At 54.3% G+C, this 14297-nt stretch overlaps 2 protein-coding genes and 1 long non-coding RNA gene across 9 annotated transcripts in view; 2 read left to right on the top strand and 1 right to left on the bottom strand.

Annotated features, from left to right (window-relative positions):
* Positions 1 to 9584: 9584 nt before the first annotated feature.
* Positions 9585 to 11562, bottom strand: LOC149126885 (uncharacterized). The gene is made up of 2 exons (XR_016232987.1): positions 11423 to 11562; positions 9585 to 9982 (listed from the first exon to the last, which is right to left on the bottom strand). It is a non-coding gene; the product is annotated as an uncharacterized LOC149126885 (long non-coding RNA).
* Positions 11563 to 11662: 100 nt separating this feature from the next.
* The window catches only part of DYRK1A (dual specificity tyrosine phosphorylation regulated kinase 1A), a 144966-nt gene continuing 142331 nt past the window's right edge, over positions 11663 to 14297 (top strand). For 2 of the 7 annotated variants that reach the window (XM_070071825.2, XM_089331406.1), the window contains exon 1: positions 11663 to 11844. The gene's annotated coding sequence lies outside the window, so the exon portion shown is untranslated. Of the gene's footprint in view, positions 11845 to 12521; positions 12601 to 14297 lie in introns of those variants that run through there. The other 5 variants (XM_008274878.5, XM_070071824.2, XM_089331408.1 and 2 more) reach the window with 4 other exon arrangements.
* LOC149126884 (uncharacterized) overlaps positions 12484 to 14297 on the top strand; it is a gene marked incomplete at its 5' end in the record, with an annotated part of 46317 nt that continues 44503 nt past the window's right edge. The window contains one exon of the mRNA XM_089330549.1: positions 12484 to 13299. Within this exon, the coding sequence (XP_089186675.1) occupies positions 12484 to 13299 (816 nt within the window). The remainder of the gene's footprint in view (positions 13300 to 14297) is intronic.

Genomic DNA, 14297 nt, shown 5'->3' with positions numbered 1-14297 from the left:
CCTGGCACACATGAAGGGCTCAGAACTGCCTGTTCATCGGTAAATGGGTGAGCGGTTTGGCTCAGACCTCCAGCTTGGCTGCTTGGTAGCTTTGGCTTGACAGTGCTACACCTGGCTTGACACCTTCAGGTTCATCTCCTGCGACACGGGTTCTTGTGAGAAATAATCTTTATGAAAACTCTCTCCTCTTCCCCAAATTCTCACTCCCACTCTCAACTGGCCCTCCCAGGTCTGCCACACACTTACAGCTGGATGACGCATGAGCCAAAGCTCTGGGCCATGGATGTGGGCTTCCTCCAGGCAGGGTTCAGCTGGCTCCCCGCCTCCTGCCTTGGAATCCAACGCGTGGAGTGCATTTGCTTCCATTCGGTCTTCTCCTTTACTCTCGGGCTTTTTCAGAGCTGGAGGCCAATCTAAATGGCCCCCGTGTCCCCAGCACTGGTCAGTGCAGCCTCAGGAGTGCAGACAGACAACAGAAACCTGCAAAGTGAACTAATATCTTACTGCACTTCATTGCAGCTAACCTGTCGATCTGTAGATCTGAATGGTGGCCGAGTCCTTGAGGCATCAGTAAGAGAGGCGGACAGGGAGAGGGTGAGCTCTGGTCGGACACGTTGACACTGGTTTGTGCCATTTGTTTGATCACTCACTGTCTTCACATCCTTTGTGAAAAGGCCCTTTAATAAACAAAATTGTGAATGGTGCATCATACTTGACTTTTTTTTCTTCTCTCCAGGGTAAATACTGCCATTACTTTTGGGGTTCCAGTGACCAGAAAACAGGCTATGTTCTCGTAAGGGTGCCATGTGAATGATGGAAGAATTAACTCCTAGAGATTCTGTTATCATATAGCTTGGGGTTTTATGGCTTAAGAATACTGCAAAATGGTGAAGTTAGCATTCTTTTTAACTTTAGCTTTTTCTTTTTTAAGATTTATTTTATTTACTTGAAAGGCAGAGCTAGAGAGAGAGAGAGAGAGAGAGAATCTTCCATCTGCTGGTTCACTACCCAATGGCCACAGCAGCTGGGACTAAGCTGAGTTGAAGCCAGGAGCCAAGAACTTCTTTCGGGTCTCCCACGAAGTGGGGAGGGGCCCAACCACTTGGGCCATCTGCCTCTGCTTTCCCAGGCCATCAGCATGGAGCTGGATGAAAGTAGAGAAGCTGGGTCTCAGACCAGCACTCACAGGGGATGCCGGTGCCAGCTTAATCCACTACACCACAGCGTCAGCCACTATGTTTAGATTTAGGAGAGATGTACCTGCATCTTGTTGTTGGAGCTAGTGACTATTAGAGACTACGGATCAATAGCCCAGACAAAGCTGAACATATAGTTTAAGTCATTTATCATATGGAATAAAAATTGGGTCATAGGAAGAGGTTGAGAGAAGGTTTATTTCTTTCTTTCTTTTTTTTTTTGAAGATTTATTTATTTATTTGAAAGTCAGAGTTACACAGAGAGAGATGGAGAGGCAGAGAGCGTGCGCGCGAGAGGTCTTTCATCCGCTGGTTCACTCCCCAACTGGTCACAACAGCCAGAGCTGCGCCGATCCATAGCCAGGAGCCAGGAGCTTCCTCTGGGTCTCCCACGCAGGTGCAGGGGCCCAAGGACTTGTGCCACCTTCTTCTGCTTTCCCAGGCCATAGCAGAGAGCTGGATTGGAAGTGGAAAAGCCAGGCCTCGAACCAGTGCCCATATGGGATGCCAGCACTGCAGGCGACAGCCTTACCCACTACACCACAGCGCTGGCCCCAGAAAGAAGGTTTCAAGAGAAGGAAGAACATGTAAATGGTTTCCAAGCCCCTAGTTATGTAAAGAATGAAACAGATTTGTTGAGAGACCACCAGGCTACTGGTATTTTGAGACTTGCTGCCACATATGTTTATTTCTGAAATAAGTGGGAAGAAGCCTGTTCATGATATTCGAGACCTCTAAGGTCTCAGGCTGCTAGGTAAAATTATAGGAAATTGAGTTCTACTTTTTTCTTCTGATGACATATACCTGACTGTTGAAAATTAAAAAAAAAAAAATTGGGACCGGTGTTGTAGCTCAGCTGTTTAAAGCTGTGACCTGCAGTGCCAGCATCCCACATGGAGCCAGTTCAAGACCTGGCTGCTTCCCTTCCAACCCAGCTCAGTGCAAAGGCACCTGGGAAAGCAGCAGAGAACGGCCAAGTCCTTGGGCCCCTGCACCCATTCGAGAGACTTGGAGGAGGCTCCTGATTCCTGGCTTCTGTCTGTCTTAGTCCTGGCTGTTGCAGCCTTTTGGGAAGTGAACCAGCAGATGGAAGACCTCTCTATGTGTATCTCTCCTTCTCTCTCTCTGTAATTTTGTCTTTCAAATAAAATAAATCTTTAAAAAAGAGAAAATTTGTACCACCCAAGGTAAATGTCACAAAGATTAATTTATATATATATATGTGTTATTTTTAAAGATTTATTTATTTTAAGGCAGAGTTACAGAGAGGGAGAGGCAGAGGCAGAGAGAGAGAAGTCTTCCATCTACTGGTTCACTCCTCATATGGCCACAGTGGCCGGAGCTGGTACGATCCAAAGCCAGGAGCCAGGAGCTTCTTCCCGGTCTCCCACATGGGTGCAGGGGCACAAACCTTTGGGCCATTTTCAGCTGCTTTCTCAGGCCATTAGCAGAGAGCTGGATCATAAGAGGAGCAGCCAAGACACGAAGCAGCACCCATATGGGATGCTGGCGCCGCAGGTGGAGGCTTAACAACTACGCCACAGCGCCAGTCCCAACTCTAATATATTTTTATGGGGGCTGGCACTGTGGCATAGAGGGTTAAGCCTCTGCCTGCAGTGTCAGCATCCCACATGGGCGCTGGCTTGAATCCCTGCTGATCCACCTCAGATCCACTCCCTGCTAATGCGCCTGGGAAAGCAGCAGAAGATGGCATAGTCCTCGAGTCCCTGCACCCATGTGGGAGACCTGAAGAAGCTCCTGGCTCCTGGCTTTGGATTGGCCCAGCTCCAGTCACTGCAGCCAGTTGGGGAATGAACCAGAGGATGGAAGACCTCTCTCTTTCTCTCTCTGTCTCTCTTTCTCTCTGCCTTTCAAATAAATAAATAAAATCTTTAAATATGTATATAGTTTTATGTTAAAGTTGAACTCACACAAAATGTACCATTTCACAACTTTCTTTCATCATTTAAAAGATGTGAATGTTGTTCACATGTTGTGAAAGTGTTCGTTATCACGTGATCAATTTCCATCTATTGGTATGCTTTGTTTTTTCTTACCTTGGTTTATTTATTTGAAAGGCAGAGTTACAGCGAGAGAGGAAGAGCCAGAGGGAGAGAAATCTTCTATCTGCTGGTTCATCCCCCAAATGGCTGCGATGACTGGGACTTGGCCAAGTCGGAGCCAGAAGCCAGGGACTCCATCTGGGTCTCCCACGTGGGTGCAGAGGCCCAAGGACTTGGGCCGTCTTGTGCTTTCCCAGGTGCATCAGTAGGGAGCTGGATGGGAAGTGGAGTCGCTGGGACTCAAACCCACAGTCTGGTATGGGATGCCTGCCTTGCCTCTGGCCCCTCACCTGCTGTGCCACAGTGATGGCCCCGGTTCTAACACGGAGTCTCCGCAGGTGGCTGTACGTGTGCGGAGGGTGGGCACTGCTCTGGGGAAACCCATTGGGCGAACTCAGTGTTTTCGGAAAAAGACATTGAGCCCTGGAAAGACAAGACTCAGGCAGGAAAGTCACTGCTTTCTTCAGCTGTCTGAAGGTTGTCATTTGAAAGAGGAGTGAGACCTGGTCTTGGTGGTCCCAAATGGGAAGACTTAGAGACGGGGGAGGGAAAGTGTCGGGAAGTTAATTCATGGTGTGAAAGAAGATTTGCTGTGAGTCCGGCCAAGCCACGAGGGTCTGGGCTGCTTCGGGCAGTAGCAGTTTCCAGGTCCTGAGATTACTCCAACACAGGCCCCCCAAAACCACGTTCATGAGTGTAATTGTTTAACACATTCGAGGCAGACAGACCCGAGTGTGTGGGGACTGCGAAGGCAGTCACTGTCTCAGCTCTTTGTTTATAGAAAGGAGAGGTTTCAGAAGGTCACCCTGAATTCAGTCCTCGCCTTATTTACATCAGGGCTCGGCATTGATACAATGATTTACAGTCTACAAGGTGTGATGAGAATGGGCAAACAGATCCAGAGGTCTGAAGCAAACCACCCAGGTTCCCACTGCCGGAAATTGAGACCAGACTAAACCCCCTGCCCCGTCCCTTCCACCACTGTTCTCCAGTTGCTATCACTGGCGTCAAGGTCAACCACACCTTCTAGAGAAATCCAGAGGGACTGGTTCATTCTTAGTAAGCAAAACTGTCTCAGGGGCCGGCATACCAGGTTACACCTCTACCTGTGTGGCATCTCCTGTAGGCCCCAGTTCCGGTCTGGGCTGCTCCACTTCCGATCCAGCTCCCTGCTGTGGCCTGGGAAAGCAGTAGAAGATGGCCCAAGTCCTTGGGCCCCTGCACCCACGTGGGAGACCCAGAAGAAACTCCTGGCTTCTGACTTCGGATCAGTCCAGCTCCAGCTGTTTTGGCCATTTAGGGAGTGAACCAATGGATGGAAGATCTTTTTCTCTGTCTCTCCTCTGTGTCTGTAACTCTGCCTCTCAAATAAATAAATAAATAAATCTTTTTTAAAAAGAAAAAATAAAATGTCTCCAGTGACCAATGTGAACAAAACTTCCCTGTCTTGTTCCCAGGTGAGCTTTGCTGTGTAGAAATTCCACAGCCTTCTGCCCACAGCCGGAAGAGTTGTTGACAGCTAAGGGGAGCCTCTCCCTGACCCCGACGTCTACAGGTGATTCTGGTGTAGACCACCAGGCAGCCTGGGATGATTTTACTTCTCAGGCTGGTGCTCTGTCCCACGCTCACCCTCTGCTCTTCATGTCAGAACCCCAGAACCCTGGGCTTCAGCGCTCTGCTCCACCTGTCCACTTGCTGAGCACACAGCCCAGGACCTATTCCTGTTTCCAGCACCTGCCTTGGATCCCAGCCTGCACCCTCGCCCTTCAGGCTAGACCACAAGGAGGAAACGGTGCAGTCCCCTTTGGGCTGTAAGAGGGGCCTGCCCCCGTCCGCCATAGCCCTCCCCGTGCTGCCCTCTGGGGAGTCCTTTCCCCTGGAATCTTCCAGCAAAAGCCAGCAGGAGGGTCCAGGTGACCACGCCCAGCCCCTCTGAAAGGCGTCCCCTCTCCTGGCCCTCCCTCCAGGTCCACAGCACTCCCAGGAACTTCGGGCCCAATCTGCAGGAAGCCTGGCCCCTTCAGGGCAGAGCTGGGCCGGAAGCAGATGGCTGCCCCTTCAACCCCAGAAGGAAGCCTGTTCCTCCTGTTCTGAACCATTTCCTGCCTTGAGCCGCACTCTCACTCCGCCGTGCTTGCTGTTTTGCGATTCTCTAGCGACTGTGTTCTTTCAGGAGCGTTTCTTCTGTGTGCAGCAGGCGCCGAGGGGCACATGGTCGGGGCTTCGGGCAGTGCTCTGCAAGGGCTCTGTTCTCCTGGCAGACGGGAGAGGAGGCCTTCGAGGAAAAGCAGGGACTGCGTGCTCTGCTGAGGGAACGCGGCCTGCAGGGAGCAAGAGGTGGCAGGGAAGACCCCAGTGCGTTCTGGGACCCTGCACTGGGAAGTCGCAGCAGAGGCGGCCGGGGAGGTCGGGTGGGGAGGGGACTGGGGGCCAGACTAGCAAGTGCGGGAGGTGGCCCCAATGCAGCGGGGAGACCATGAGGCTTTCGGGGGGCAATGCCATGATGGGATCTTAGAAAGGGTTCCCAGCCACCGAAAGAACAGGGTGAAAGACAGGATGAGGGTGCTGGGACTCTTATTTTGTTGTTTCCTGATAGGTCCGGGTTTTGTAAACCATGCACTTGAATTAAAAAATTAAAAAATTAATTTATTTGAAAGGCATACACATACACACACAGATTTCTCTCTCTCTCTCTCTCTCTCTCTCTCTCTTTTGACACGTAGAGATAGATAGTGAGAGAGAGAGAGAGACAGGTCTTCCCTCCGTTGGTTCACCCCCGAAATGGCCGCCACGGCTAGTGCTGTGCCAGTCTGAAGGCAGGAGCCAGGTGCTTCTCCTGGTCTCCCATGCAGGTGCAGGGCCCAAGCACTTGGGCCATCCTCCACTGCCTTCCCAGGCCACAGCAGAGAGCTGGACTGGAAGAGGAGCAACTGGGACTTGAACCCAGCGCCCATATGGGATGCCGGAGCCGCAGGCAGAGGATTAACCAAGTGAGCCACGGCACCAGCCCCAACACACACAGATTTCTTATCCACAGATTCACTCCCTAAATGTGGATAGCAGCTCCAGCCAGGCCACGCTCAAGCCTGGGACCAAGAACTCCATCCAGGTCTCCTACGTGGGCGGCAGGGACCCAGTGACTCGAGCCATCACCCGCTGCTTCCAGGATGTGCATTAAGGAGGAGCTTAGAATTGGGAGGGGCACTGTGACTAGAGCTCCGGCACCCCAGCATGGGGTGCGGGCCTTTTAAGAGACAGCTAACCTAGCCGCCACTCATCCTTCCAGATTTTTAAATCTTGAAGTCAATGTCATTATCTGCAAAGGTGGATGAGAGGCTCCTTTGGTCTTCGTTGTTACGCTGTCTATGTTATCCACGAAGAAGGGAAATACAACATGTGAGTTTTGCTTCTCAAAGTCTGACCGTAAATCCAGAGATGGGAGTGGACAGATACGTTTACTGTCCTTTCATGCAAGGACTTCTGACCCTGCCCTTGAGTGGCTAACAGTGCATGCAGGGGGCAGGCTGGTAGCTTTGCAATGGGGAAGTAGACATGAAGAGACTCACTCATACCGCTGTGGGGCCTAGACCTCTGCTGGCCAGACCGCCTACGCCTGCGCGTGGTCCGTGGGCTCAGCTGCTGACGTGCAAAGACTATTTGGCTGGAGGACCTCCCCTGTGATCGAACTAAATGCTGAAGTGGTGATCGCTGGCACGACTGCACCTTCTCATGGAGTTTTCTTCTTCTGGCTCTGATGATTACAAAAGTGTTTCCTCTGGTACTAGAGCGAAGTTCTATCCATTTTAAGATAGGACAAACACATTTCTTGCTTCTGTACGATTTCTCTTCAAATTTTATGATTGTGAAAAACTTTATGTAGGATGGGGGAAAATTAGCAGGGACTCCTGGTTCATTTAAAAATGCAAAATAAGGGCAGGCGTTGGGGTGCAATGGTTAAGCCCATGTTTCAGGTCTTGGCCGCTTAGCTTCCAATACAGGTCCCTGCTAATGCGCTTGAGAAGGCAGTGAAAGGTGCCAGAGTACCTGGGCCCCTGCCACCTACATGGGAGATCAGAGTGGAGATCCTGGCTCGGATTAGCCCCAGCTGTTTCGCCCATTTTGGTGAACCGGCGGATGGAAGATCTCTTTCTCTCTCTGCCTCTTCCCCTCTTGCTCTGTAGCTCTGGCCTTCAAATCAATAAAAATAAATCTTAAGAAAAAAATACAACATCAACCATACTTACAAAATGCGTTTAGGATACCAAGATGAAAATATAGGATCCCTGCCCCAAAACCACTTACAGTTAAGAAATGAACACGCAGGCCGGTGCCGCAGCTCACTAGGCTAATCCTCCGCCTGCAGCGCCGGCACTCCGGGTTCTAGTCCCGGTCGGGGCGCCGGATGCTGTCCCGGTTGCCCCTCTTCCAGGCCAGCTCTCTGCTGTGGCCCAGGAGTGCAGTGGAGGATGGCCCAAGTGCTTGGGTCCCTGCACCCACATGGGAGACTGGGAGGAAGCACCTGGCTCCTGCCTTTGGATCAGCGCAGTGTGCCGGCTGCAGCGCGCCGGCCACGGCGGCCATTGGAGGGTGAACCAATGGCAAAGGAAGCTTTCTCTCTGTCTCTCTCTCTCACTAACTCTGTCTGTCAAAAAAAAAAAAAAAAAAAAAAAAAGTGCAAATACTCCTATGGTAGAGTGAATACCACTGCATAACTACATAAATACATTTTCAATTAAACCGATGCAAAACTTGGAAACATGTTGAAGATAATAGCAGTAAATGTGCATAACAAAAAACACCCTAGGAATATTAAGTGCCATCCACTGCATACCTAGATTAAAAAGCCAAGAAAACAAGCTGAAACTCTCAAGAACCACTGCACTAACGAGCCACTGCAGGAAGTGTCTTCGTGGAAGTCTGTGCCTCCTACCTCATTTTAATTCCATGTACTTAATTGTTTTTTGCAGTTTCATTAGGGCATTTTCCCTGTACCTGTTAATTTTGAGGAAGCTATTATATTATATAAAAGTGGGTTTCTTTTTAAGGTGTCCAAAATGTTGCAACAAGGCTATTTCAAGATATTCCAAAACAATGTGAAATACACACTTTACCAACTTCATATTTTCTATTTAGCCTTTACCTTCATGTCACCGGAAGAGAAAACATTAATGATAATTCAGGACATAATATTGGTAAAATGCTTACATGATAGGATGGTAACAGATATTGTCCTGTTAAAAAAAAAAAAAAAAAGGTGCACTTGAACCACATTTGGCATAAGCCAGTCTCGTTGACAACTTTAAGATGCTGGGAGAAATGTGGCAGAGCATTTTATCCAGGTGTGTGGTGGAGAGGAAGTAAGGAGGCTTCCAGGAGGGAGAAATCCAGGCTAGCCCACTGGAGAGATGGCCTGGAGTGGCAAGAGCCACAGGACATTTGAGTGTGTGTTGGGTATATGGTGTTGATACCATAACAGCATATGGCCTTGTTTTTTTTTTTTTTTTTAAGATTTATTTGAGAGACAGAGAGAGAGAGAGAGAGAGAGCGCTTCCATTTGCTGGTTCATGCCCCAAATGCCTGCGATAGCTGAGACTGGGCCATGTTGAAGCCAGGAGCCCGGAACTCCATCCAGGTCTCTCAGGTGAGCAGCAGGGACCCAAGTCCTTGAGTCGTCATCTGTTGCTTCCCAGGGGATGGGTGAACAGGAAGCTGGAATCGGAAGCTGAGTGGGACCCAAATCCAGCCACTTTGATATGGAATGAGGGCATCCCAAGTGGTGTCTTAACAGCTGTTTAGGCCAAACAGCTGTTTCCTTCCGAAGTTCTTTGTCAACATGAGTCCAACTTTTTTTTTTAAGGACTTTTCTCCCTTTATCCGGGAGAAATAACTCTGTGTGTGTCTGTATATATGTTTAATATATATATGTGATGTTTATACAACTTTTTTTGTAATAACAAGAAAAAATGGAAACTTCCTTAAAATATAGAGGAGGCTTAGTGAATGACGGCTCATTCAACCGATGGAATACTAACTAATACTAAGAAAGTCCGGAAGGGTGGATGCTGTTATGAACATACAAAGGGGGTGTGTTCCTGAGTGATGCCTACTGGTGATCCTAGCCTACTTACTGTTTTCTGTATGGTAAAATTGTTGGTAATTACCAGAATCTAATTTTTAGTTTTTGTTTGGAACTTGGATATAGTTGCTTATTAACTTCTTGGTTCATAGCATACCCCTATTGTGAGTTTATATAGGGCCTCTCTCATTTTAACTTTGCTTCTTTTTAATAAGTTTTTATATTCATGAATTACTTTTAATGTCAGAACAACGTTTTAAAAAGATTTATTGATTTACTTGAAAGTCGGAGTTACACAGAGAGAGAGAGAGACAGAGAGAGAGAGACACAGAGAGAGGTCTTCCACCTGCTGTTTCACTCCCCAGATGGCCACGATGGCCGGGGCTGGGCCAAGCTGAAGCCAGGAGCTTCTTCCAGGCCTCCCACTTGGGTCCAGGGGCCCAAAAACTTGGGCCATCTTTGCTGCTTTCCTAGGTGCATTAGCAGGGAGCTGGATTGGAAGTGCAGCAGCCAGGACTTGAACTTGCACTCCTATGGGATGCTGGTGCTGCAGGCAGAGGCTTAACTGATTGTGCCACATGGCAGGCCCCAAAGTCAGAACAGTGAATAACGCTTGTACAAGCAGGGCGATGAAGGGCTTCACTTGTCTGTAAGAACATCAGGGGTGTCAGAAATTGTGAGCGCAGAGATAAGAACACTGGCACCAGTCATCTGGGACCAGGGCACATCATAGAGACCTCCTTTAGTCAGGGTTATCTCTGTGACAACTCTGCTTCCAAACAGTCTGCCGAAACACAGCCTTTACAGCCACACCTGGGTTTGAATTCTGACTTCCCCTGCTCACGGGTGGGCCGGCTTTGGGAGAGTCACTTCAGGGCTTGCTTTCTCAGCCGTATAACCGAGATACAATGTTATAGTGAGGATGAGACCTCTAACAGGCGTGGGAAGAAGTGCAAGCCGATAGTAACTGCCAGTTGGGGGATTCTGCTTCTCCGGATTTTCTTAGGCCATCAAACACCTCTAAGCGAAACCCACGGGGAGGGTCTCTCAGCTCTGCACCACACTGGCATCCATACCAGCGTCCTTCCTGGCTACGTGTGTTCTCTTGTTTGGTGCCAGCCATAACTTGCTGGTAGTGTTTAGGGGAAGCCCACACAAAACGCGTTGGGCACGCAGTGCGATGCTGTCTAAGGCAGTCACGCTGGGAGAGAAATGAGCAGCGTTCTACACGGGAACACTGGGGACGCCTCTGACCCCTGTGTGCCTACGACCTGAAGACTTCCCTCATCCCATGAGCCCCTCGACCCATCTGAGACGAGGATCTACTCCCGGCGATCTTGTCCTATTCTGTCTCGGTTACTTAGATGTGCATTATGCAAGCTTCCTCCATTGCTAGCAATGAAAACTTGACTCGGGAATAACTTGGTGGTCAAGGTGGCACTTGCTCAAGTGTCCGGCAGCAGTGAAACCTTGGCGGATGGGCTGGAGTGGGGAGAAGGCAGGAGAGCAGGTGGAGGGAGGGAGGGGTTGTCTTCCAGGTGGAAGTTTGAGCTTGGGAAGCACTGGGTGACAACCTCTTTCATGAATAGGGACACTGTTGGCCACTTCCTCTTCCTTAGATGCGAAGCTGTATGCAGACCTCAATTACATTAGGAGGGCAAGTTTGAAAACACCAGCAATCCAGAACTTTTATTTTTTTTAACCAGTCATGAGAATCAGTCTGAAGCTAACCACTTGCCTAATTTTTTTTTTTTTTTTTGCCAAATTTATTTAAGGTCTGGTCTGATTACTTCAGGGCCTTTGCTCATTTGAATGATCGCCTTAATATATCAGTGCTGTACCTGCAGACTGTGGGAGGGGAATTCTGCTGGAAATTTACACAGGCTGGAGGCTTTCATTGGGATTTCTCCTCTTACACCTGTGTCGTCTGTCAGATTGTGTCTGTGGCTAGTCTGTGAAGAGACTGAGCCCAAGACCCCGACACGGACACTACCTGCACACGGCAAAGTCAGGCTTAGAAATCAACCACCAGATTAGCGACTTTCGCTGCGTGCAAGCCCGGACGAACGCTGATTAAACACCATTACCTGGGGGGGCGGGGGTGGCACAGCAGACAATTCCCAGCACGCCCAGCATGGGGAGGGGTCCACGGGCTAATGCACCAGGAGCCGGATGTTAGGGAAGGGCTCCGGCCGCGGGCAGCGCAGGACGGGCTCGGCACCCACGCGGGGTCTGCAGTGGGAGGGGGCGCGCCGGCCCGGAGGCTCGGACGTGGGTCCCACGTGGCAGGGCCCGGCCGCGCGTCAGCCGCAGGGGCACCCCGGATGCGGCCGCGGCGCCCGGGATTCCTGGGATGTCTGAGGCGCGCGGGCGGCCTCCTCCCCGCCCCCGCCGCGGCCTCCGTGGGCATTTTCCGGCGAGGGGGGCCGCGAGCCCTTCCGAGAACGGCTCCTCCGCGCGGCCGTGCGCGGCCGGCGCGCTCCCCGGGAATGCAGGCGGCCGCACCGCGGTGAGAGCCCTCGGGCCCGGGCGCGCGGGGGTGGGCTTCCCGGCTTCCCGCCCGGCGGCGGCCCCGGCGCCCCGGCCCCTCTCCGCGCCCCCCCCGCCCCCCCACCCCGCCCCGCGGCCGCGCGCGCCCCTCCCCCCGGCGCGGGCGGGGCTGCGGGCGCCCGACGCGGAAGCGCGGGAGGCCGCGCGCGCTCCCGGGGCCGCAGTCGGCGCGGGCGCGGCGGGCGCGGGGCGGGGCGAGGCGGCCGGGGAGGCGGCGGGCGCTCGCGCACGGGCCCGGCCGCCGCCTCGCCCCCTTCCCCTTCCCTCCCTCGGCCCGGCCGTCCCCCTCCGCACCCCTCCCCCGAGCGAATCACGCGCCCTCCTCTGACACTCGTAGCGGGCCCGAGCTCCGAATTTATCCTTCACGTGACCTGAGGGGGGTTGGGTGGTTGGCTGGGGACCGAGGGGGAGCAGGAAAGGAGGGAACGAAGTCTGCCGTTTCCCGGGCAACAAGCCCCGCCCGCCGGCTTGGGGCCGGGGGGGCGGGCGGAGGACGTCAGCACGTCAGCCGGGGTTTTGCGTTTTGATTGACAGTTGCCATAGCGACCGGGTCGGTCCGTCGCCATTTTGTTGGTTGGTTTTTTTTTAAACCCTTTCGCTTCCCGCCCGAATAATAATAAAAAGCCCCATTGGAGTGAGGCGGGGGTGGCGGCGGCAACCGCGGCGGGGGGATCCGGGGAGACTGCTGCCGTCGCTGCTGCTGATCGCGGCCCAGGTCGGGCTCGGGGAGCGGACACCCCGAGCGGGGGGTGCGGGCGCCGCCGCCGCTGCCGCCGCCGCTTCTGCTGCTGCTGTTCCTGCTGCTGCTGGTGGTGCCGCTGCCGCCGCCGGCCAGCGAGCGAGCGAGCGGGCGGGCGGGCGGGACCGGTGTGAGTGTGCGAGTGTGTGTGTGCGAGCGAGCGGGCGTGCGTGCGTGTGCGAGTGTCTGTCTGTCTGTGCGGGCGCTCGGGGGCGGGCGGTTCGGGCGCTCCTGGCGGAGAAGCCGCCGCCGCCGCCGCCGCCGCCGCCGCTCGGGCCCGGCGCTCCTCGCTGCGCAGGTTTGGAGCGCGCGCCATTTTGTGCGATTTACAAAATCCTCCTCGGGAAGAAGCCGCCGGCAGCGGCCGCCACTCGGCGCCCGGCCTCGCCGCCGCCGCCGCCGCCCTCCGCGCGGCCCCGCCGCCGGGACTCGGGGCCCGGGGACTGCGGTATTTGCCGGGGAGGGGGCTGTCGCCGCCCCGGCCCCCGGCGCCGCCGGACCCGCGAGCGCGAGAGACTGAGGAGGCTGCGGCGCGGCCAGGAGCCGGCCGCGCCGGGGGCGGCGAGAGGCGGCCGGGGCGGCGCTGGCTGCGGAGGCCGCGGCGGGAGCGCGGCGCGGGAGCCCGAGGCTGAGACTCACCGGAGGGAGCGGCGCGAGCGCCCCGCCATCGTCCCGGTGAGTGTCCGGCCCGGCCCGGCGCTCGGCTCCGCCGGGCCCGGCGGAGGGAGGGACCTGCCATTTTAGGAGGAGGCGCCGCGGGGCCCGGGGCCGGCCGCCGGGGGAGGGAGCCCGCAGCCGGGTCCCGGCGGGGCGGCGGGTGCGCGCGGAGGGAAAGTTGCGGAGGGTGGGAGCGGGGGCCGCGGCCTCCCGGGAGCCGGGCCTTCTCTGGTCGCCGGGGCGGAGGGAGGAGGCTGTGTTCCTCCTCCTCCTCCTCCTCTTCCTCCTCATCCTCTTCCCCCAGCTCCTCCCTCGTCCCTCCTCTAGGTCCCCACCAGTGTGGGAGCCGCCGGGGTTCTTCGCAAGGACAATGCACGGGTTAAGGGAAGCGGGGCCGCGCCGGGCGCCGGCGAAGGTCGGGGCCCGCTGGCTCGGCGGCCCTCGGGGGTCCGCGCCGGGTGGGGGTGGGGCGGGGGACGCGGCGTGCTCGGAAGTTGGGGCCGGAGTGCGGGGGAGCGGTGACCTGCTTAAGCCGCCGCGGAGACGCGAATTAAAATTGATACCTGTGTATTGCTACAAAACTTCGCGAGTCTATTTATAGGCACAGACCCGCCGAGGCTTCGCAGGCACCGGGGCCGCCGACTGTCTGAGCATTCGGCGAAGGCCTCCCCCCGCCCCCTCCAGCCTGAAACAGTTAAAAATGGCAAAATTAGTGAGTCAGTGGTTGCCTGTGCCTTTCGCCCGTCCCTGGATCCTAGGACTCCCATACTGCAGGTGCAGCGCTGGAATGCCAGCACCGTTTGCTTCTGGAATTCCGCCCCGACGGTCGGAAGAGACCCCCGTCTGCATTGTTTTCCGCATGTAGAGATTAGGGCAGATGGTGGCTGGCACTCCTCTCACGGCTTTGGGGATATTTTACCCCGTGTGCTGCCGGTAGGAGGTGTTAACCCATTTTACAGATGGGCACATTGAGCCCGGAGAGCGGGCAGTGACTCCTCCAAGGTCACACAGCTGGG

The sequence above is a fragment of the Oryctolagus cuniculus genome, chromosome 4 (genome assembly GCF_051225735.1).
Source record: "Oryctolagus cuniculus isolate XC-2025 breed Fujian yellow rabbit chromosome 4, ASM5122573v1, whole genome shotgun sequence".
NCBI lineage: Eukaryota > Metazoa > Chordata > Mammalia > Lagomorpha > Leporidae > Oryctolagus > Oryctolagus cuniculus.
This window is presented reverse-complemented; position numbering and strand designations above follow the sequence as displayed.